The 20,726-nt window shown below is 51.7% G+C and overlaps 6 protein-coding genes across 6 annotated transcripts; 4 read left to right on the top strand and 2 right to left on the bottom strand.

Annotated features, from left to right (window-relative positions):
* Window positions 1–211: 211 nt before the first annotated feature.
* NEUTE1DRAFT_62701 (uncharacterized protein) lies at window positions 212–2,570 on the top strand (the record flags this gene model as incomplete). The annotated part of the gene is made up of 3 exons (XM_009852438.1): window positions 212–1,144; window positions 1,490–2,139; window positions 2,284–2,570. 3 exons carry the CDS (start codon window positions 550–552, stop codon window positions 2,311–2,313), a joined length of 1,275 nt encoding a protein of 424 aa, XP_009850740.1.
* Window positions 2,571–3,675: 1,105 nt separating this feature from the next.
* On the top strand, window positions 3,676–5,790 carry NEUTE1DRAFT_62699 (3-isopropylmalate dehydrogenase; the record flags this gene model as incomplete). Its single annotated transcript, XM_009852437.1, has 5 exons — window positions 3,676–3,717; window positions 3,867–3,984; window positions 4,156–4,176; window positions 4,418–4,489; window positions 4,554–5,790. 4 exons carry the CDS (start codon window positions 3,934–3,936, stop codon window positions 5,514–5,516), a joined length of 1,107 nt encoding a protein of 368 aa, XP_009850739.1.
* Window positions 5,791–7,610: 1,820 nt separating this feature from the next.
* On the top strand, window positions 7,611–10,551 carry NEUTE1DRAFT_81376 (uncharacterized protein; the record flags this gene model as incomplete). The annotated part of the gene is made up of 7 exons (XM_009852436.1): window positions 7,611–8,005; window positions 8,095–8,778; window positions 8,847–9,259; window positions 9,338–9,498; window positions 9,557–9,622; window positions 9,682–10,076; window positions 10,168–10,551. The coding sequence occupies 7 exons, from the start codon at window positions 7,818–7,820 to the stop codon at window positions 10,319–10,321; spliced, it is 2,061 nt and encodes a 686-aa protein (XP_009850738.1).
* A 2,383-nt stretch (window positions 10,552–12,934) lies between these two features.
* On the bottom strand, window positions 12,935–15,098 carry NEUTE1DRAFT_81372 (uncharacterized protein; the record flags this gene model as incomplete). The annotated part of the gene is made up of 1 exon (XM_009852435.1): window positions 12,935–15,098. One exon carries the CDS (start codon window positions 15,016–15,018, stop codon window positions 13,027–13,029), a length of 1,992 nt encoding a protein of 663 aa, XP_009850737.1.
* Window positions 15,099–17,622: 2,524 nt separating this feature from the next.
* Window positions 17,623–18,205, bottom strand: NEUTE1DRAFT_100540 (uncharacterized protein; the record flags this gene model as incomplete). Its single annotated transcript, XM_009852434.1, has 2 exons — window positions 17,623–17,727; window positions 18,104–18,205. 2 exons carry the CDS (start codon window positions 18,203–18,205, stop codon window positions 17,623–17,625), a joined length of 207 nt encoding a protein of 68 aa, XP_009850736.1.
* Window positions 18,206–19,085: 880 nt separating this feature from the next.
* On the top strand, window positions 19,086–19,725 carry NEUTE1DRAFT_62691 (uncharacterized protein; the record flags this gene model as incomplete). The annotated part of the gene is made up of 3 exons (XM_009852433.1): window positions 19,086–19,216; window positions 19,296–19,428; window positions 19,615–19,725. 3 exons carry the CDS (start codon window positions 19,098–19,100, stop codon window positions 19,651–19,653), a joined length of 291 nt encoding a protein of 96 aa, XP_009850735.1.
* Window positions 19,726–20,726: the final 1,001 nt, after the last annotated feature.

Below are 20,726 nucleotides of genomic sequence, written 5' to 3'. Positions count from 1 at the left end.
ACCGCTCAGCCGTCTACACCTACCCGAACCCCGAACTCCAACACCTCGTCGAGCCCCCTCTTGCACACGCCCAAGGACGACAGGAACTACGCTGAAGATACGGCGGGCTGGACTCCTGGGTTTGCCAAGGAGTATTCCGTCTTCATAAACACACCAGGATACTCTAGAGAAGCAGAAGGTCTGTCCGAAGAGCTTGGCTCAAAGAAACCGGCCTTCATTTTGTCTGGCCAGAAGGCGTCGCTGTCAACGGACCGGCTTCCTGCGGGGCTGACTGCTGCTTCTGCGAACCCCTCCTCTTCTCCAGATTCGGCACAGCTATTACCTTCGGTAGAGTCTTTGGTTGGTTTAAGCCTGCCCCGAGAGCCATTGGTCCTATCGAGCTTCAACAGTTTGGCGTTCTCGAACCAGCTGCCTCACCCTACACAAACCAGATCGGTTCAGAAGATATCACCCGATACCGCTGATCCACACCCAACCCAGATTATAACACCTCCACCTTCACGTCACAAAGGCCAGCGCAAGCTTGCCGGTCGGCTTGACGCCAGCGTTATGCACAATGATCAGGACTTTGTCCAGCAAGAATACCTGGAGACATCCCATCAACCAGACATGGGCAGCTATATGACGAACCAAGGTGATATGTTTAACTACCAGCTTTCCGGAACCACGACAGGCGATTTTGCAAACCCGCAACCCTTCTGGGAGACGGATCCTAGCTTGGAGGTGATGGAGATCGATTTCAATGGAGCAAGCAGCAGCCTGTTTCGACAGGAGCCGCACCCACCGTCCAGACCTATGAACTCACTGAACTGGGAAACTTCAACCCCCAACCACTTTATTCCGGAGAATGTACTGGTCAATGGAGGTCGGGTTGTGTCAAGTGGTGGAAATGAACATGTCATGGTGTCTCAAGCGCCCATGCAGGCCCTGATGACCTCGTCAGCGGATCAAATCATGTATACTGGTACATATGCTACTGCTATCGATAACTTCTTTGGGATAATCAACACCGGCGTCGACCCGGGCCTCCTCTTCAGTCGGCCGTCGTCTGCTACTATGGATGCCTCCTTTGACGCCGTGGCACAAGGGTCGTCGCGAGGTCCATCCCGTCAGATATCTCAGGGCGCCCAGTCGGGAAACCAAGGTGCGTCAGTTGCAAAGGTGCCATTACGCGGTGAGCTACGTCGCTCAGCCAGTGAAAGGGAAATGGAGCCCCGAAAGAAGGACAAAGTACGAGCAACCTCTCCTGTCAAGCCCATCGGCCGTCCCGGGCTTGGGAGGAGTCTCAGTGAGAATAGAGGCAAGAGACCAGGCAGTCGAGCCATCTTGCCAGCGCTAGCACCGGCTCCACGTTCACAGTCTCAGTTATCCAACAGTTCTGGCTTGGGCATTAGTCGCCCTATTCTCTCACAGCCCGGTAGGTCAAGTGGCAGATTATCGCCGTTAAAGAGCAGCCATCAACGACTGCCCAGCCTTACATCTATTCCAGAAACGGCGGGGCCGCGGACAAGGACCCAGGCGAAGTTCACCATCGACGAGAACGGTCGGGCCCGTGTAGAGACGACGCTGGTCGTTGAACGCGACAACCCTATGGCCGTCCGTAAGCGGACTAGTTCGCAATCAGTAGGTGGCTGTCGCCGCTGGTGTTCGGAAGACGACGAGGAGTCGTCAGCAGACGATGAGCCGATTATCATCCCCAGCAGAAACACTTCGTTTTCTATACCGGACCCCCGCAAATCGAGGACCGCTGTTAATACTTCCAGCCACTCACAGCCAAACTTTAGTTTCAGTGCGCAAAGTACAACATCGTTGGGTTCTTTCCGATCTGACGGCGGGTTGCACGATCTTGGCGACGAAAGCGATGACGAAATTCTCTTCAGCGAGATGACCCCGACCAGCAAGATGTCAGGCGATGCCGTCAATGAGCTCCTCAAGCTGCGAGAAGATCGGATGAGGCAAAAGTCTTCGCCCTCAAAAATGAGACGACTGACGTCCAGCAGCCACAGCAATAGCACCGGAACGAGTGTGAGCATGAACTTTGCCAGCCGCTTCACAGCATCGCCCACGGCACTGACTGAGGCGAGTTTACCTACGCCCTCGTCGTCCGATGCAACTGCTAGCGTCACCAAGATGCGTGCCGTGCGTTGTATTTGCAAAAGGCCTGATCTCGACCCAGGAAATGCCTTTATGGTTCAGTGGTATGTGTATTTTCCTTTTGTTCTCCTGCGTGGCAGTAAAGTATTAGTCAAGCAAAGCTAACAAGATGGGTTGTCAACTACACAGCGAATCGTGCGAGATGTGGCTACACGGTAGATGCGTGAAGATCACTTCGCAACGGGCAATGCCGTCCATCTATATATGCGCATACTGTGCGAACTTGAAGACGACGACACCCACCATACAAGGCAGTGGCGGCGGCAATGGAGTTTATAGCAGCTCATCACGGACTGTGAGACAATCCGCAGTCGTTGGGAAGGGGACACCAGGAGTAGGGACGACGATAAGACCTACTTCAGGGTCGTCATTGGGGTCACCGCTGGCACATAAGTCGTCTTTCAAATCATTTCGATGAAGAAGCTGTCTCGAATATATGGACTGCGGAAGGGAAACGGCATGACGTGCATGAAAAGCAGTACATTAAGCGAAAATTATACGGGAAAAGATGGAAATTGGAAAGGAGCGAAAAGGTTTACTTTTGATTATCGAGAGCAGGTAACGCGACAGACAGCTAGCCATTCCGGAGAAGAACGAGCACGGAGCAGAAATGCACAATGATACCCGAATCACCTGGAGCGGATGGTGCTTATTTGTTGATGGCCATGTATGCCAAACTTTGATGTCGATGTAATGCTGCGGGCAGGCAGGTGTCGTACTGGCGGTTTATTTATTTTTGTTGACCTAGTTAGTGTACACTAAAAAGGGGTGACTGATGTGAAGTGTATACAAACTGATCGATATGTTTGCGTAGATCATGTCGGGACCCGACCTTGGATCCACAATCTGGGCTCCGGCTTCGCCCTGTCGGAGCCTCGCCCTCGAGAGCCGTATCCGGGCTTGGACGGAGGGACCGGACTAGAGGTAGGATCGACAGCAATTAGCTCCGGACAGCCGGTCCTTGGGTGAATGTCTTGGGAAAGGAAGCCATTCAAAATCCAGACTCAAAGGCTGCGGTGTCGGCAGTAGCTCCGGGCCGTTCACAGGCTAAGCACCGGGAGCTGTCATCCGGAGACCTGGAACTCAGGCGCCTGCTAAAGACCGGAGCTGGAAACAGCAAAGCGGGACCCGATCGGAGTTTGTAGAAGGCTCCAATTATGACTCTACAGCGAAAACTCGGTGAGTTCCCATAGCACAAAGCGCAAGCCGGTGAGGTGATTGGACCTCGGGCAAAGATTGTAAGAAGAAAAACATGGTGGCACGGGTCGGAAGCGCCGACTTCGGAAGGCGGGGTCGGCGTTGTGCGTGGAGCAATGCGATGACTTGACGAGAACAGCGCGCGCCCAGAGCTCAGCGTGCGTGCTGTTTAAAGATCAGCAGATCGGGTGGCAGACAAGCGCGGGGCAGCTGTTCAATCGATCCGTCCAATTCAACTTTGAGAAGCAAAACGTCACTGTATCCTTCTTCTCGTACTTACCTTTTCCTCCTCTTGTCTTTTTCATACTGTTACTTTCCACATCCCGCTGAGCTTCGTGTGATACCCATTTCGACTTATTGTTTCTGGTATGTACAGACAGACCTCCCTACGTTGTCGTCCTTTGCTGCTCGTCACTTATCCACTGCGGGCGGTTTTCGGCGGCTTGACGATTTGGGTTCTATCGATTATTTGACCTGCTCTGCGCAACCGGGAAGCTTACCGTTTCACATCATAGTTCACTTTCCAATTCCCATACAGCTTTGATAATTCCAGCTCCCCGAAGCTCCCTCTATCATTACAAGATGGCTACTCATAACATTGTTGTGTTCGGTGGTGACCACTGCGGTCCCGAGGTACGCTTCCACCCTACTCTGCCCTTTGCCCCTGGCTGGCTCAGCTTCCCCAGCCCAAAGCATGGGATGCCCGGTTATCGGCCACCACCGGTCTTTGGACTGGGAAATGGGAAAGCACAACAGACTCTTTGGGGGAAGCGCAAATAGCTAACAAGTCTCTGTTTACAACAGGTTGTTCTCGAGGCCATCAAGGTACGTGCTTTAATGCCTTTTTGCTCGCTAGCGTCAACAAACGAACATCCGGGTGCCTTAGTCGCGATCCATAGCCCCAAGCGACGCAAGAATGACGGACAAACTTTCCGATTCTGCTCCCAACTTGGACAGCTCCCCAAGCACGATCGCACCTTGTGTGATGCGACAGCTTTCCAGTGACCATGTTTTCTTTTTGGCTGGACCACAAAGCTTACATGCGTTTTGTTTTACCTGTCTATAGGTCCTCAAGGCGATCGAGACCAACAGCCCTTCGGCTGGCAAGTTCAACCTCCAGAACCACCTCCTTGGCGGTGTAAGTTTACCTTCAACCCTTGAATAGGCAGGTTACTGACACTGCATCTTCACATGTGCTACAGGCCTCCATTGACAAGCACAATGACCCCCTCACCGATGAGGCCCTTAACGCCGCCAAGGCTGCCGATGCCGTCCTTCTCGGTGCCATTGGCGGTCCCGAATGGGGCACCTCTTCCACCGTCCGCCCCGAGCAAGGTCTCCTGAAGCTCCGCAAGGAGCTCGGCACCTATGGCAACCTTCGCCCTTGCAACTTTGCTTCCGAGTCCCTCGTCGACAGCTCTCCCCTCAAGGCCGAGGTCTGCCGCGGCACTGACTTCATTGTCGTCCGTGAGCTTACCGGTGGTATCTACTTTGGTGACCGCACCGAGGATGACGGCTCCGGCTACGCCTGCGACACCGAGCCCTACAGCCGCGCCGAGATCGAGCGCATCGCCAGACTCGCCGGCTTCCTCGCCCTGGCCAAGAACCCTCCCGCCAAGGTCTGGTCTCTGGACAAGGCCAACGTGCTCGCCACCAGCCGCCTCTGGCGCAAGACTGTGACCGACGTCATCAGCAAGGAGTTCCCCCAGCTTCAGCTCGAGCACCAGCTCATCGACAGCGCCGCCATGCTGCTCGTCAAGAACCCCCGTGCCCTCAACGGCGTCGTCATCACCAGCAACCTCTTTGGCGACATCATCTCGGACGAGGCCTCGGTCATCCCCGGCTCCATCGGCCTGCTCCCTTCCGCCAGCTTGGGCGGAATCCCCGACGGCAAGGGCAAGTGCAACGGCATTTACGAGCCCATCCACGGCTCCGCTCCCGATATTTCGGGTAAGGGCATCGTCAACCCCGTCGGTACCATTCTCTCCGTCGCCATGATGCTCCGCTACTCGCTCAACCTCCCCAAGGAGGCTGATGCCGTTGAGGCTGCTGTCAAGGCTGCCATTGACAACGGTACCAAGACCAAGGACCTGGGCGGTAACGCTACCACTTCGGATATGGGTAACGCTGTAGTTGCTGAGTTGGAGAAGATCCTTGAGGCTTAAATTTAGTATCTCGGGCTGAACGGGAGGGGGCGATGCAAACAATGCTCTTTGCGCTGTATTCATACGTAGGAGTTAAGGAGGCATATGAGGGATCAAAAAGGTATATGGAAAATTCATCCCTAAAGGGAGTTACGTGCATATGTTGGAAAACTTCATACGGGAAGGGTAGAAGAAAGGGACTTGGTCATGTCCATTGAACCTGGACCCGGCCCCCTTCTCATGATTATACAATAACGAGATACCAAAGCAATTGATGCTATGTTGAGTTCAAAGCATGGATTCTCCATCCGCAATGGTGTAGCCGCATTGGAAGTGTCTATGGCCCTATGGCAATCACATCACAAAAGCAACTTCGCCCAGACGATCTAGATCTTAAAGCAAACAAACAGTGGGGCGACGCAGTCGGTCGATTGCGGAATCGCGCGATGTGGTGGGACCTGGAAATGGTTGGCGCCCGCACGGCAGATCTCTACAGTATGTAGTGACCTCTTCAGGCTGCTCGGAGTAACTGGACCTGTCACGATACACTGCCGGAGAGTTCATACGATTCTTTTGTCTTGTCCTGTGTATGTATACACCCAGCACCAACCAATACATAGATAGGGAGGTACCAAACAGGATACATGTGATGGGTTCGGGCGAGGAGCGAGCAGTTTGGGAAAAGAAAATCTTGAATTTTTTGTGGTTGCTCTGCCTGCCGTATGAACTAGTGAAAACCAAGTCCGGGTTTGGGGTTTACACTATTTGAAGAAGATACCGGGTACACTACTGGATGGATGCGCTGAATGGATAATAATATGCGGATGCTCAAAGCAAGAAAGTGGAAGGATGAGGCAGGTGAGCGTGTGATGTGAGGTGACGCCAAAACAAAGTGTAGGCACCTCGAGCCTGTAACCCGACCTGCCTACATTCCAAGCGCGGTATGATATATACGTTTGTTGTGTATATACCGCAGTACATTGTGTTGTACATAGTCCGGTCGCGGCGTCATCCATCCCGCCCCGGGGTCACTACCTATCAGGTACAGCTAGTGTAGCTCCGGACTGCTGCCCAAGATTTTCTCAACCCTCCACCCTAGTTTGAGTTACATTATAGTCATCTGTAGCTAGATAATCAAGATAACCAAGAGCCTCTTTTACCCGAAGCCCAGAGCAGTGCTCTCGTCCGGTTCTTATCTCGATAGCGGCAGCGCGGCATGCGCAATCCAATCAAGGCATCTTGCTGACTGGTGATTGGCCAATTTGCCTTTTTACATTCATTGTTCACTATTGTCAATCATACCCTTTCCGATCCCGCGGTAGCGTTGACCGTGGGATGGTGGTCCGAGATAGCATAGAGGGGTTCGATTGTGTTGCACCCCTACCCTACAACATGTTGGAGTGAGGTCAAAAGCAATCCTCCAAAGTGCCAAGTCCATGAATGGGTGACGTCGGTTCCTTGTGCCGCCCTTGAATGTTTGGGTATGGCCTCGTCCTTTCTACAGGATTCGAAGATTTCGACCACTGCACGCAAATCGATGCGAATCTTGTTAGTTGTGTTGGAGAAACACCGTGACCGCCCAATGTTCCCTTGTGATTAGTCTAGCTTTTCTTTTTTTTTTTTCCGGCTTTTCACATACTTAACCTAATAGCCTTTAGATCAGGTCTCAACCAGTCAGTCTCTCCTCAAGACAACCTAGAAACCCCAAAAAAGCAACCAGGGCCCCCTCGACCTTTTTGTGGTGTTTTTTTCTCCGCTTTGCAAGCAAGATCCACAGCCTATTCACATACACACCTTACCAAACAGTCAGTTCGTCCCGTCACTCTTGGCCCTGTTCATCCCATCTCCACCTGGAGATCCGAGCCACCAGTGGGAGCCGGCATCACCCCGGCTTTCTTGCCGACTGGGCTGCGTGACGCAGTACGCAGTAGCCCTCGACTAGCCCATCGTCGAGCCGAACGCCTCCTACGCGACTTGCGAAGCTAGGGGAAATCGAAATCGTGAGATCAAATCAGTCTCTGTCATTGCCGCCACGTCGGGTCTGGAAGTGGAACGGGTAACGGGGGGGAGGGATTCACCAGCTCTGTGTTTGGTGTGTTTTTTGTGTGCTCGCTCGGCGTTTTGTGTGCTCGGTGTGATCTTTCTTCCGTCGTCGTCTCTTGTCTAACTCTTGGTGATCGCCTCGCCTTCTTTCTCTCTTTACCTCTCTCTGTCTCTCTGTATCTCTCTTCTTTCTTCTTTCTTCATCCTTTCTCGCAACAATACAATACCATAGTGGTACAAGAAACGATTTTGAACGATTCCCCCCAGGTCACACCACCCATGTCGTCAAGAAACCCGACAACCTGGGACCAGTACGAGCGCGGGGGTCGGTCTCCCGGCAGAACTGGCAGTTTTTCCTCGGTGGGAAACAGGAGTGTTCAATTCGAAAACGAGTCACTGCTTGGCCGCAGTGCTGATGCTAATGGTTACGGCGAGGATGGGGAATGGCCACAGTTGAGGCATAGGAGGTAAGTGTACCTAGAAGTTCGAAACTATTCTAGCCACTCTTTCAACAAGACGCACGAGACTGGACTGCTAACCTCCCACCCCGTTGCAGATCTTCCATCACCAACCGTCTTTCCGCCGTCGCCGATATTGGAGGCGTGAACAGTATCCGCTCCTTCACCAGGAGTTGGCAGCGCGCCGCCGGCTTCAGCGAAGTCATCCCCCAACGCCCGTCCTTCGTTTTTGCCCCGGATCAAGCCCCAATAGCAGCACCGCCCTCCGGCGCGACTCCCATTCAGTATGGAAGGAGTGATCTCGAAGCTGGCGAGGCGACGCCCCGGTCATCTCTGTTACGACAACACTTTGAATCTGCTGCCGGCTCTGCTCCTCAAAACGAAGTCGCGGAACCTAGCACGACAACGACGACGACGCAACGGCATTCGACCGATTACCGAGAACGCGAGGCGAAGGCGCTCGAGAATGAGCTCGCCCAGGGGTTTCGTGTAGGAAGTGCTGGATCGATATTTGCTGTTCCGCCACACTTGGCTACTCCTCCGATCGTGGGCAGTTATGGGTCGATTCCTGATTATGGGACTACACAGTCCAGGGGCAGCATGAGCAGGCAATCGATAGATCAGGTCTCGGTTCTGTGGAGGGAACCCCAAGAAGTGCCGGCGAACGTGCCCGATCAGGAGATCCCGCCCATTCTGGTGAAGGAGGTTGAGCAGGATGGGAAGATCGTGTTGGCTGTTGAGGGACAGTCGACACTCCCGCAGACGGTGTTTAACTCTATCAAGTAAGTCGCTCTTCCCATTCTCTATCAAGTTCGTCTCAGCGTTACTAACACGGCGTTTTGTCCCAAAGTGTTCTCATTGGAGTTGGCCTCCTAAGTTTGCCAATGGGCATCAAATACGCCGGCTGGCTCTGCGGCATGGTCACTCTACTTCTATATGCCCTCGTAACCGTCTATACCGCGAAGCTGTTGGCGAAATGCATGGATTTGGATCCTAGTTTGATCACCTTTTCCGACCTCGCCTTCATCTCGTTCGGCCGAAGTGCGCGCATAGCCACCAGTATTCTCTTTACGCTCGAGCTACTTGCTGCCTGCGTCGCCCTTATTGTTCTCTTTGCGGACTCTCTCGATCTTCTGTTCCCGGGCTTCCTGTCGGTCACAGGGTGGAAGATCATATGTGCTGTTATTATGGTACCGCTGAACTTTTTGCCGTTGAGGCTGTTGAGCTTCACGAGCATTATTGGCATTTTCTGCTGCTTTTCAAGTAAGTTGCGAGCGAGTTGAATTTCCAACCGAGGCTTTATACATGTGTCATGGACATGGCTAACTAATTTGCGCCCAGTTGTCCTCATCTTGCTTACCGATGGCTTCCTCAAGCCTACAGCGCCTGGTTCCCTTATCGAGCCTGCCAAAACCTACATATTTCCACAAAATTGGCTGACTTTGCCTCTCTCGTTTGGTCTGCTCATGTCTCCCTGGGGTGGCCATAGCGTATTCCCAAATGTAAGATGGGTGGTTTGGAAAAATGCTAGTGACTTCCTATACTGACATCCTCACCTAGATCTACCGAGACATGAGACATCCGTATAAGTACACAAAGGCGTTGAAAATCACCTTTTCGTTTACCGTAAGTCGGTATCTTTTCGCCCCATTCACATATGCAGCACTTACTGACCGCCCTTGTAGTATCTCCTAGACGCAACCACAGCAGTCGCCGGTCTCCTCATGTTCGGTGACGGCGTCCGCGACGAAATCACATCCAACATCCTGCTCGAGGCCAGCTACCCCAAGGTCCTAACCTTTTTCATGTGCGCCTTCGTCGCCATCATCCCACTAACCAAGATCCCGCTTAACGCGCGTCCGATCATTGCCACACTCGAGGTCCTGTTCGGTCTGCACACGACGACGGTCGCCGAGAGCTCCGGGCTCGTGGGCCGCTCCATGTACTTCCGTGGCGTCATGAAGATTGCCATTCGCGCGCTGACCATCTTCTGCTTCCTGGGAATATCGATTGTATTCCCGGCATTTGATAGCATTATGGCTTTTATGGGGAGTGCGTTGTGTTTCCAGATTTGCGTAATGTAAGTGGTCTCTTATTCTCAGCTTTCTTGTGTTTTCTCATTGGTTATCGTGTGGATACGGAGGACTAACGAGCACTTTCCTTGATGATAGTCTACCCGTCCTCTTCCACCTCAAGCTCTTCGGCGGCAGCATGTCGCGCAGAGAGAAGATTTTCGATTACTTCTTGCTTGCGGTATCCATCACGTTGTCTACCGTTGGCACTGTTTGGGCTTTCCTGCCAAAGAGTATTTTCGCTCCTGAATAAAGGGGAGCCAGGATGATGTTGCATATAATTGCTGTTGTTTAAGTTTGTCGGGTATTGTTTTGGGATGATCTATTTTAGACCGCATTGCATCATGGTGGTGTCGCTATTTGCATCTCTTTTTGAACTGGTTAGGCTAGGCTAGCTAGATTCGTCTTGAATGTGTATGGAATGCATTCGAGCCTCTAATGTGGTATTACGGCCAAATCACTCTATTTCATGGTATGCCACTGACAAATGCTGACATGATCTTGATCCGTTAGTTCTCGTCTCTCTTGCTTCCTTCTTTTAATTTCACAAGTTTGGACCCGGTTCTAATTCCAAGACTCGCTGAGTAGGAGAGTATTGATTCGAGTTCAAAGTCAAACTTTGAGTATAGAGTGAATAGACGTTGACGACGTCTCTTATGTGTGATGCTAGATGCCAGCACTAACCAGAACCATGGATCTTCCATCCCGTTTGAGCTTCCATCGAACACCAAGAATTCCATTCGATCTGAATGTAGCTTACTTGTAGCTTCATCCTACACGTGATCTTTGAAATTTTTTTACTTTGGTCGGATCTTTCGGTGCTTCAATCCATGTACCACAACAATATGAGATGAAAGATACTGCTTGACACGGTCTGAGATATGGCACACAGTATATCCAAACCAAAATGCGCCTATGGATACTCGACTTATGAAACCACTCCCGTCCGGTGGTCAAGCATACCTGTTCAGCAGAAGAGGCAAGGGCAATTAACTACGAAGGACCATAACGATGGTATACAATGATCGCATTACTATTCAGGGTTGACTGCCAAACCTACAATAAATAGCATGTGCCAGCACTGTCCAGTTTTGCATTCCCATCTAGTCTTTCATCCCATCTGGGCTATCATCGCATCATGAGAGTCTCTTCCTAGGTATTCCAGCCAATACAGACTAGCGTCCTCATCTTCTCTTCTCTTTCATCTTTAATATTACACCTCACTTCTTTCAGTCACCGCTGTCTGTTTATGATAGGTAGGTAAGTCATGTTAGGTTCGAAGCATTAGGCCTAACAGTTACGACGAGTCCAGTCTCATCCTTGCATGGCTCCTTCACTTTCCATGTTTGCCTTTACAGTTCGACCATGCCCGCCATAAGGTATACCTACCAACCCACTGCACTGCCTTCCCCACTCGTCCATCATTGTCACTATCGTTCCTTCCTCTCATGTTCCAGCTGATCCATCTCCCGCCCCTCCTCCCCTCTTCTTTTTCCTGCAACACCGCACCTACCTCTAGTGCATTCCCCATTCCCTACTAATCCCAACGTCGCATAACACAATAACTCGTTCCTTTCACAACCGGAAGGTGAAAACTCACGTTAATTACCTCATATACCACGTAATCACTTCCTGCCAGGTTCCATGGAAATTCCTGACAGCAGCAGCAAGCAAGCAGCTTTTCCAAATGACCAGGAAGAAGTTCACCCATCGATGTGGTACAGCGATGGAGGTATATACGTAGGGAGCGTCACAACAGGGATGGAAACCTAGTAAACTCCCGTCGTCGTCCTCCTCCACTGCCTTCATAATATATGTTATGTGTAAGCTGAACGTACGTCCAACACCTACGTCATCTTCCTTTTAGCTTTCGTTCGGGTTCGAATTTCCCCCATTGGAACCAATAACCTTCCGTCAGGTGTGTATACGTATGGATTGTACAGTTCACCAGAACCAGTCTCAAAACACTTTACGTGATAAAAAGGCCAAAAAAAAAAATTAGAGTGGAATGTACTTTCGGTCCTTGTGATACAGATTGCCCTCTAACCATCGGCATCCCGGGCATACCTAAACAACCTCGCGGTCTTAAAGGCCGAGAGGGCACGAGAGAGTAACAGCCGTATAACCTCGTACATAACTATGTGTATGTATGTGTGTACGTTGTTTTGTTCTGTTTGTCTACCGTCACACACATAGTACACATGACCCGTCCTCGGTCGGGCTAGCCGGCCGTTGGCCGTTTATGATTTTTGCTTAACCGCTCGAATATATACGGGACTTGAAAGACATGGTAATGTTGTCATTGTATCGATCGCGGCGGGAATAGTTCGATGACGTAAGTACTTCTTTGAGCAGGCGCGTACGTTGAGGTAAAGCTGAAGGTAATCTGGTCATCTGTTTCCCCATTCAGTTCATCACGTTCACAAAAGGCATAAGACAAAGATATAGCGTTCGAGTGGGTAACTTCTGGTATTGTTGTGACCTTTGAAGGTCTTCACAAGAGATGTTCGGAGAATATCTAATACACAGAAAGCGAGTTGAAACCCAATTCACCATTCCGCCCATCCACCAATCCCATGTAACTGTCCTTGTTTGGTCTTTTAAACCGGAAAAGAGAAAAATGCTGATCCTTCGGGCTCATGTCCACATGTCTCGATCCGATGAATGAAATGAAATGATAGAGAAGAGAAAACCCAATCCAATTCGAATGTCCAGTTTCTGTATCTGAATGCCGTTTCGCCCTTTGTTTGTTTGTTTAAACCATGCTATGCAGTACTGTAAATCCCTGAAAATATTGACGACAGACCCGCCCGTTTGACCCCAAGCAACAAAACCCCTGAAAAGCCAAAAAAAAAAAAAAAAAAAAAATGCCCGAATACTCCGACTAGGATCAGCAGATTTCCTTTACCCAAAAACAGTATGAATCAATGGAGGGCCACAGCGAAGGTGATAGCCCAACTACAAGTGATGAACTGGCACGAGAGGAGCTCCCGTCCAGCCACCAACCCACTCGACATCGAAAGGATGACGCTTCTCCTTGCGCCAGTCAAATGCCCGATCGCGTCCCTTGCTCCAAGGGCACTGTTTGACCGGGGTAGACTTCTTTCCGATGTTGGCAGAATAATGATGAGATGAGTGATTGTTCGAGTGAACAGTATAAGAGTTGTGGTGAATGTTGTTGAAATCATGAGAGGCGGCGCCAAAGCTATGAGGAATTTGACGCGTTCTCGGGATAGACTCGGAACCCTTGGGAGGTGTGGTTCCTGTCGCCCTGCGACGTTCACCCAGAGCCTGCCACTTGTCTAGGGCACTCTTCCGAGCAGGCGGAGAGTGGCTCATAGAGAACTGGGTGGGCTCCTTCCGTGCGGGGGCATCGTGGAAGAAGAAACCATCGGCAGCGAGATCGTCGTCGATGTTGGAACCGAGATGCATATCAATAGCCGGGATATCGTGCTCCACGTGAAGACTGCCCGCCTTGGTAGCCGGTGACCGACCCATGCGAGGAGTGTTCTCGTTATCGTGCTTGCTTTCCTGGCTCCAGGTCCTGGAGTTCATCTCCTTCAACGCCAGCTGCTTGGCTTGCTCTTCCTCCTCCTCCTCCTCCTCGTCCCACAGATCACTCCAGCTCTTAGAGACAGTATCCTTGCGACCGAAAACCAGCGACAAAGCTGACTGCTTAGGCTGCTTGGCCATGTTAATCGGGAGAGAGCCGGTGGCGGCCGAAGGCCTCACAGGGATCTTGGCAAACATGTCCTTGCTAGATTGAGCGACCGAGCCCATGTTAAGCGACTGCATGGAGGCAGCGAGATGTGAGTCCATAACAGACGAAACAGAAGGCGGGGTCTGGATACTAGCGGAAAGCCAGTCGGAGGTGGTTGCGGTAGAGGTAGAGAAGAGGTCCTCGGTATAGCTCTCGTCGTCGGGAATGTCGCTGAGCTGCCTCTTGGTGTTTGCGTGGAGCGCCTTGGCCCAGGGGAATGCACCAGTGTCCATCTGGGGGCTCTGGATCGAGGGGGTGCGAAGAGGCTCACGGTTGGAGCTGGCGACCACGGGGCCATCGGCAGTGCAGAAGTCGTCGAGGATCTCGTCGTCGGTGGTGAAGCTGATGACGCGGAGGAGAGCTTCGCGAGCACCCTCAAGGGAGCGCTTACGAGGATCAAGGTTCATACACTGAACAATGACTTCATAGGTGTCCTGGGACATGGAAGGAAATACGTCGAACAAAGACTGCTTGTCGCGCGAGAAATCCAAGAAAAGCGGGTCGGCCTCGGTCGGGGTGGTGAATGGGTTGCGGGCGAAGAGAACGTTGAGCAAGCAGATGCCAATAGCCCAGATGTCTGCCGCAGCCGGCGAGTATCCGGCACCGGCCGAGTCGAACTGCTCAGGGGACATGTAACGTTCGCTTCCAACCGCAGCCTCATACGACCACTTCTCGGTGGTGGCAAGCCCGAAGTCGCCCAACTTGGCGGAGCCTGTTTGGGTGAGGAAGATGTTCTCGGGCTTGATGTCGCGGTGGTAGATGCCCTTGGCGTGGATGTGGGCAACAGCGTCGACAAGCTCCAGCATGAATCGCCTCACATGCTCGGTTTCCAAAGGACCCTGGTCCAGACGAATCGCTTCGTAGAGATCGCCTCGCTCGCAGTACTCCAGGACGATGTATGTATGGGCTTCGGTCTCGAAGGTGTCGATGAAGTTGACAATGTTGGGGTGGGCTCCAAGACGTCGATGAAGAACCAGCTCCTCAGACTTCTCGTCAACCGCAAAGTCGAAGCCGGCTTCGCTTGCAGCTCCCTTCTTTGTCAGGCACTTGATGGCAACCTTCTGACCAGTCTTAAGGTCGCGAGCCATGAAGACCATGCCAAAGGATCCATGGTTGAGGGGGGAGATCGTTTGGTATCGTCCAGCGAGGAGAACTCCAGATTGGAACTTGTTCCGAAGGCAGAAGTCCATGGCGAATGCTGGGGGAAAAGATTAGGGTATAGGTGTTGAGTTGGTTTTGTGTTGTAGATAGTTGATACAATGCGCGTGTGTATTTCCTTTGCAGACAGGTGTTTCTCAAAGTATCGAAAGAGGTATAAAAGAGACGCCGTAAAAGCAAGAAAGAAATGGAAGAATGTACAGGGTTTAGAACTGTGAAAACAAGTCGAAATCGTTCACGGTCTGAGGCTCATAAGCGGTGATAAGGTGAAGAATCAACAAAGGAAATGTGACTGTAGAGTAGTCGGTCGAGAAAGGGGCCGTCGAAACGGTAGAGTGGTGAGTAGAGGGAGAAAGAGATTGTTGTTGTTATAGTAACATCGAATCCAGGTCAGGCGGAGTATAAGTTGAAGGCCGTTTGACGCTGTTCTGAGTTGTTGTTGTCGTTGGCGGTGTTGATGATGCTTGTCCAGGTGACTTGAGCTTGGTCGAAGTAATCACCAATGTAAACACCGGGTGAGCCGGGCTAGAGGGCAAGGGGAAAGCCTTGAAGGCGACGACGGCGTGGTTTTGGCAGCGTATCTCAATGGCTTGATGTTGTTGACTATGATGATCAAGAGTTGTATCGGAGATATCTCAGAAAGGGTTGACCGATCGCCGTGTATAAGAGTCTCTCAGGAACAGGTGGGCCGTGGAGTGACTCTTTGCAACCCCCTGGTTCGGCACGCGAGATGTGATTCACACTGGGAAAAGTGGATACCAGGTCTTCGGGGATGCAGCAACTTGGTAACGGACGAAAACGGAAGTTGCGGGTCGGCGATGATGGAAGAGGCCGGGGGAGCCAAGCAAGCAACCAGTGGTCTAGTCCGTGTGTGTGTGTGGTATGCTGACTGGAGACTCGGCGGAGTGTGGAAGACGGTAGCGTGATGCAACTGAATGCGTGATGCTCTTCGATGTTGCTTTTTTGGCTTTTCAGAGTGCTCGTCTCGCTGGTCTTTCGTGTTTTTTTTTTACTTGGAACAGACGAAAGAAGGAAACCAGTGTTCGAACGGCGCAGTCGGGAACCCAAAGGCTGATTGATGTGTAAGTTGGGGATGGAGCCCGATGTCGATGCAAGGCTGCCGCAATCAATGGTATCCGATCGGGACGAGCGAGGCGATGCGAAGTCGGATGAGGTGCGTCGAGTTGACGGATTGATTGTTTTGATTGATTGCGAGGCGAATGCGAGCTAAAACAGACAATGCGATGCACGACAAATGAAGCGCGACAAACGACGGCGAACAAGGCGAGTTATACAGGAAAGAAGAGAGAAGAGAAAAAGGTGGTTTGGAATAGGGTGAAATGGGTGGATGGCGGAGGTGGGTATTGAAAAGGAGCCTGAGAACCTGGAAGCAGTGGGAAGCACGAAATGGAACAAGCAGGCAGGAGGTGGAAGAGGACGGAACCGCTGCGAGCGTCAGTCAGCGCTGCCGGAGGTCATGCTGGGTACCTCCTCCAGAGGTAAGGTACCTCTGGCACTGGCCCTGCCCTGGTTCTAACAGAGTGACTGGAGCGGCCGACCTCCGTCGTCGCTGAGCTGAACAGCCCAGTGTGCTTCTCAGAGTCGGGCGTGACCCCCTGGGCAAGCACGCCCGCGGGACGGGCTTCCACTCGTCGCTTTGTCACTCCATCACTCGCAGCTGCCCAGCAAAAGGCCGCTTCAAGCAAAGAGACGGCCAGGGTCTGCCGATCACTGCGTCGCGAAATGGTGGGCGAGCACTGGGCTGTTGGCCGGTCGCGCTGCTGAGTCTCAACGTGTCTAGATTTCGTCACGACACGGTCTGGGTGGCTATCTCGACAAATGACGACGAATGGCATTCTTCGCTTGCTGCCACGCAACCACACTGGAAACGACCTGGAACTGACCCAAGACAGATGAACACACCAACCAAGACACACACCGCCCTCGGGTCCCTGCACGAGCCCGCCGTCTTTGGTATCACACTACCTACACGGTACCTCAGTACATTGATGACCGTCGCAGTGGGCTCAAGTAGCGCACAGGTACAGCGCATAACGCCCCAACGCCTACCAGGTATTGAATACCATGTAATGTAAGGTAATGTTGGGGCAGCTGTCACCCCCGTTCCTTCACACTGGCAGCACAAGAAGCCACAGCAGACAGGCAGATTAGCATCATTTTCAGGGAGCCCCAATTCCACGTTCCATTGTGTGAGATGAGTCGGTTAAGTAGTGTGAAAGTGCGGGAGTGCCAATACAATCCGTCAATGTTTGACACCGTGTCCAGACGTACAAACCCATATGCCGCGTATGGAGCTCAAAGTGCATACCAGCAACGACATGACTGACTGACTGAACGTCAACGCACGTCGAAAGGACGGAATGACAACTCCTATGCCGGCAACGGATAGCGGATGGCTTCTTCCATGCTATCGTGTATCAATCGCCGACTAGCGTGGCCGTAGAGGTCCAACTCCGTACACCGCCGATCTAGGTTTCCCCGCGTCCGCCGTCTTTTCAGACTATCTGGCCGTTTCTCGGTTAATGATAAGGATAATGGCAACCTCAATGTTGAGTAGGTAGTGTAGTGTATGTACGTTTTGTTGCGTTGCATCACCACGTGCTCGACCAGCTTTCCTAGATCTCCCGTCTTTGCTGTCGCTGCCGCCAGGTGTCGGCAACAGGAAGCCATTCAATCTGACAAATAGCATGCTGCAGAGGCAGGAATGGCTTTTCCATACGCTAGAACCGTTATTACGGAGTTTACCTCAGTTTAAGTTATGATGATGCCCCGCCTGATCATCCGGATTAGTGACATATTGCTGTATTGGGATTAGCGCCACGTTATCCACATCGCCATCTCGAAATTTCATGGCTTCCAACGTCAGACGGATGCCGCCATGACAGACGATGATGTTCATTCAACTGCCGTCACATCGAACGAGTAAACCATCATCGCATAAAGTCAGGACAACCGCGACCTAGGCAATCGCTGTCAGAATCGTACATCTGACCTGAACCCTCAAGAATCCCAAACGAGACTGGCGAGGGGTGGCTTGGAAAAACGTGGGAGGAAGCTAGGGGTAGGTACGAGCGTACGCAGCACTAGCATACCTACGTGCTGCGGTACGGCGGGACGAATGTAAGGGGTACAAGCGAGAACGGAGCTTGGGAGGCAAAAGTAGATGGATGATGGAAACTTGTTATTAATGGCGAGCATGGGTAGCTTCCAAATTCCCGAGGGGATAGCGATCACGTCGGAGTCATCACCAATTGTGCACTGTTAATCTTCCTGTGTCAACACGAAGCTGCCACTTGTCCAGACTGTATTCGCGTTGCTAGTAGCCGGTCTCCCTTTTTGATACCATCGAGATGATCTTGGGCTGGGGTTTAATGATGGATACGTTTCCGGTTTGTCGTGGTTGCCAATTCCGTCAATCAACAACAACAACACAACCACTGAACTCCCAACATTCTCAACTGTTTCAGTTCACACACTCGCGCTCGCTACTCCACAGTCATTGGTCAGCGGCAGCAAACGAAGCGACATCCGTCTGCTTCCTGTTGCGTCTGGATCATTCCTACTTGCTCTTTCACCGCGAGCGAGCGACACTCCACGCGGTAGACAGGCAGGACTTGAGGCAGTGTACAAGCAGCACTGTTAGATAGTGTAGTGATGACCAAGAAAAGCACAGACGCAGGCGCCCTGCAATCCTCCTTGATGATTATCGCTTCAGCAGCGTCCTCTCCTTCAATCAAAATCGTTGCTCACTTTCTTATTCGGGATGCGAAAATAGCAACAACGCTGTCGATTGGCAATTTGCCCGCCCGGCGATACGTACACGCGTTTCTTGTTTCAGAAGAGGAGAGATGCCACGCTGCCTCTCTCGATGTTCATGGGACAATTCACGCGATGATGCTCTTCGGGATGTGAACAAAGTCACGGTTTCACGGAACATGAAACTAATTACAAGTACAAGCTAGGTATGCCGCATACGTTACCTACTTCCCCAGTTTTCTGAGCATTCCCGAGTCTCGACGTTCGCCGCCAAGGGGCCCATCATCTCATCGTTCCGAAATGATCACAAGTACACTAGTGTACCGTGTGCGCTATGAGCAGCGAGCAATCAATTGCGCCATGGCGACTCAACATTTGTCGAGGGCTGCGACACGGCACTGAACCGCACCCAAGATCTCCTTTAGGACGAATGGACCGCACAAAGCTGCCGGAGTCCTCTTTGCCCCACAAAATGCAGGCTATTCGGATGAAGATTGGGGGCGTGTGTATGTGCACCACTCTGGTTTGTTAGCGCATCAAGAAAGGGGGTGCTGATCACGATCCTGAAAAGACAGCCGGCGATAAGCTTCAGAACACCCGACTCCGTCGAGATTCTTATCGCGTTTCAATTCCAAACAAACAAAGCAAGAGGCGTGGCCAGCAAGGTTCGTGAAGTGCTCGCATCGCCAAGCCTCGGCAATGGTGTTGAGGGGTGTGTGGAACTTTCACCTTGCTGCGCACGTTCCGTCGCAATGTGGCATTACCATCCGATAAATACAAGCAGACTATCGGACGAAAGAGGGTGCTGCTATCTATCTAATCTACGGACAACATACACTACACATACCTAGTTGCAGCACGGGGCTACCGCCACTTACACGTGTAAGTAAAGGGCAGGTAACGACGATGCAATTGATTCGATAACCGCCCGGGCAGCTCGGCCATCTCAAAGAAAGAAAGAGCGAAATGCGACGATGGCGATGGTGGAATGTTGTCATCACGGCCGACGATGATGTTTGGGCTCTAGACAAAAGGGACGGCTAGGTATGAGCGAACCCATTATCCAGATCTCGTGGCCCATCCATCAGTGTTAAAAAAACGTTCGACATTGGCGCAATTGCCGGGGGCGAGTTTTGCACTAACACAAGGAACGCATGTGTCCCAAGTCGCAATCGCATTGGATCTTGAGAAAGGCCTCGTAAAAGGGGGCACTGCTTGAGGGGTAAAAAGGTTTTGGGACCACATATAGAGGACACATGATATCATTTTGCCATGGGAATCCCCTCTTTGCTATCACCACTTTTTGAGGAGGTTTGGGGACTATTCAACAAATGGCTGCTCCAAAAAAGCTTGGCCATTCGATCAAAGCCCGTGTGACCGCATGTAACCCCAGATTCCAACAGGATGACCGCCGTTATCGCTCGCTCTTGTCGAACTACACGCACACTACAGTAATCGCCGCGGGGAACATCCTGGCGGCGTCGGCGACAGCGGGAACCAACTTGGTAGAAGACGGTGGCGGGTTCGATTCGTGTGTCAACGCTCGTGGCCTTTTGGGTTCCTGTCTATCGGAACTGGGAGGCAAGAAATGGAAGTGAAGTGAAAAGGTAATTGCAAGTGTGACTCGAAGTGAGCAATTTGTTGTGTTGTTGAGCGAGCGCAATCGGACGGGACAGTCATATCAGTCGCAACATCGTTGTTCACTATGATAGTAACAGAATTAACCGTTTGCCTAATTCACAACCATCACAAAGCTCAGTTAATAAGTCAACTCCTTGTGTCCAATGACCTGAAGATTGTGCCCAGCCGTTTCGCGTTGCAACGTCACGACGTAGGAGATGATACTTGAGAACCCCTCCGAAATTATTGTAATAGAGTGCATGCCCGTTTTGGGGTATAATTCCGCTGTTTTGGAACAAGCGAATCTTACAATACCAAATGATCTTTTGTTTGTTCATTACAC

Source organism: Neurospora tetrasperma (assembly GCF_000213175.1).
Source record: "Neurospora tetrasperma FGSC 2508 unplaced genomic scaffold NEUTE1scaffold_3, whole genome shotgun sequence".
Taxonomy (NCBI): domain Eukaryota; kingdom Fungi; phylum Ascomycota; class Sordariomycetes; order Sordariales; family Sordariaceae; genus Neurospora; species Neurospora tetrasperma.
Note: the sequence above shows the minus strand (reverse complement) of the source record. Positions and strands in the feature narration are given on the sequence as shown.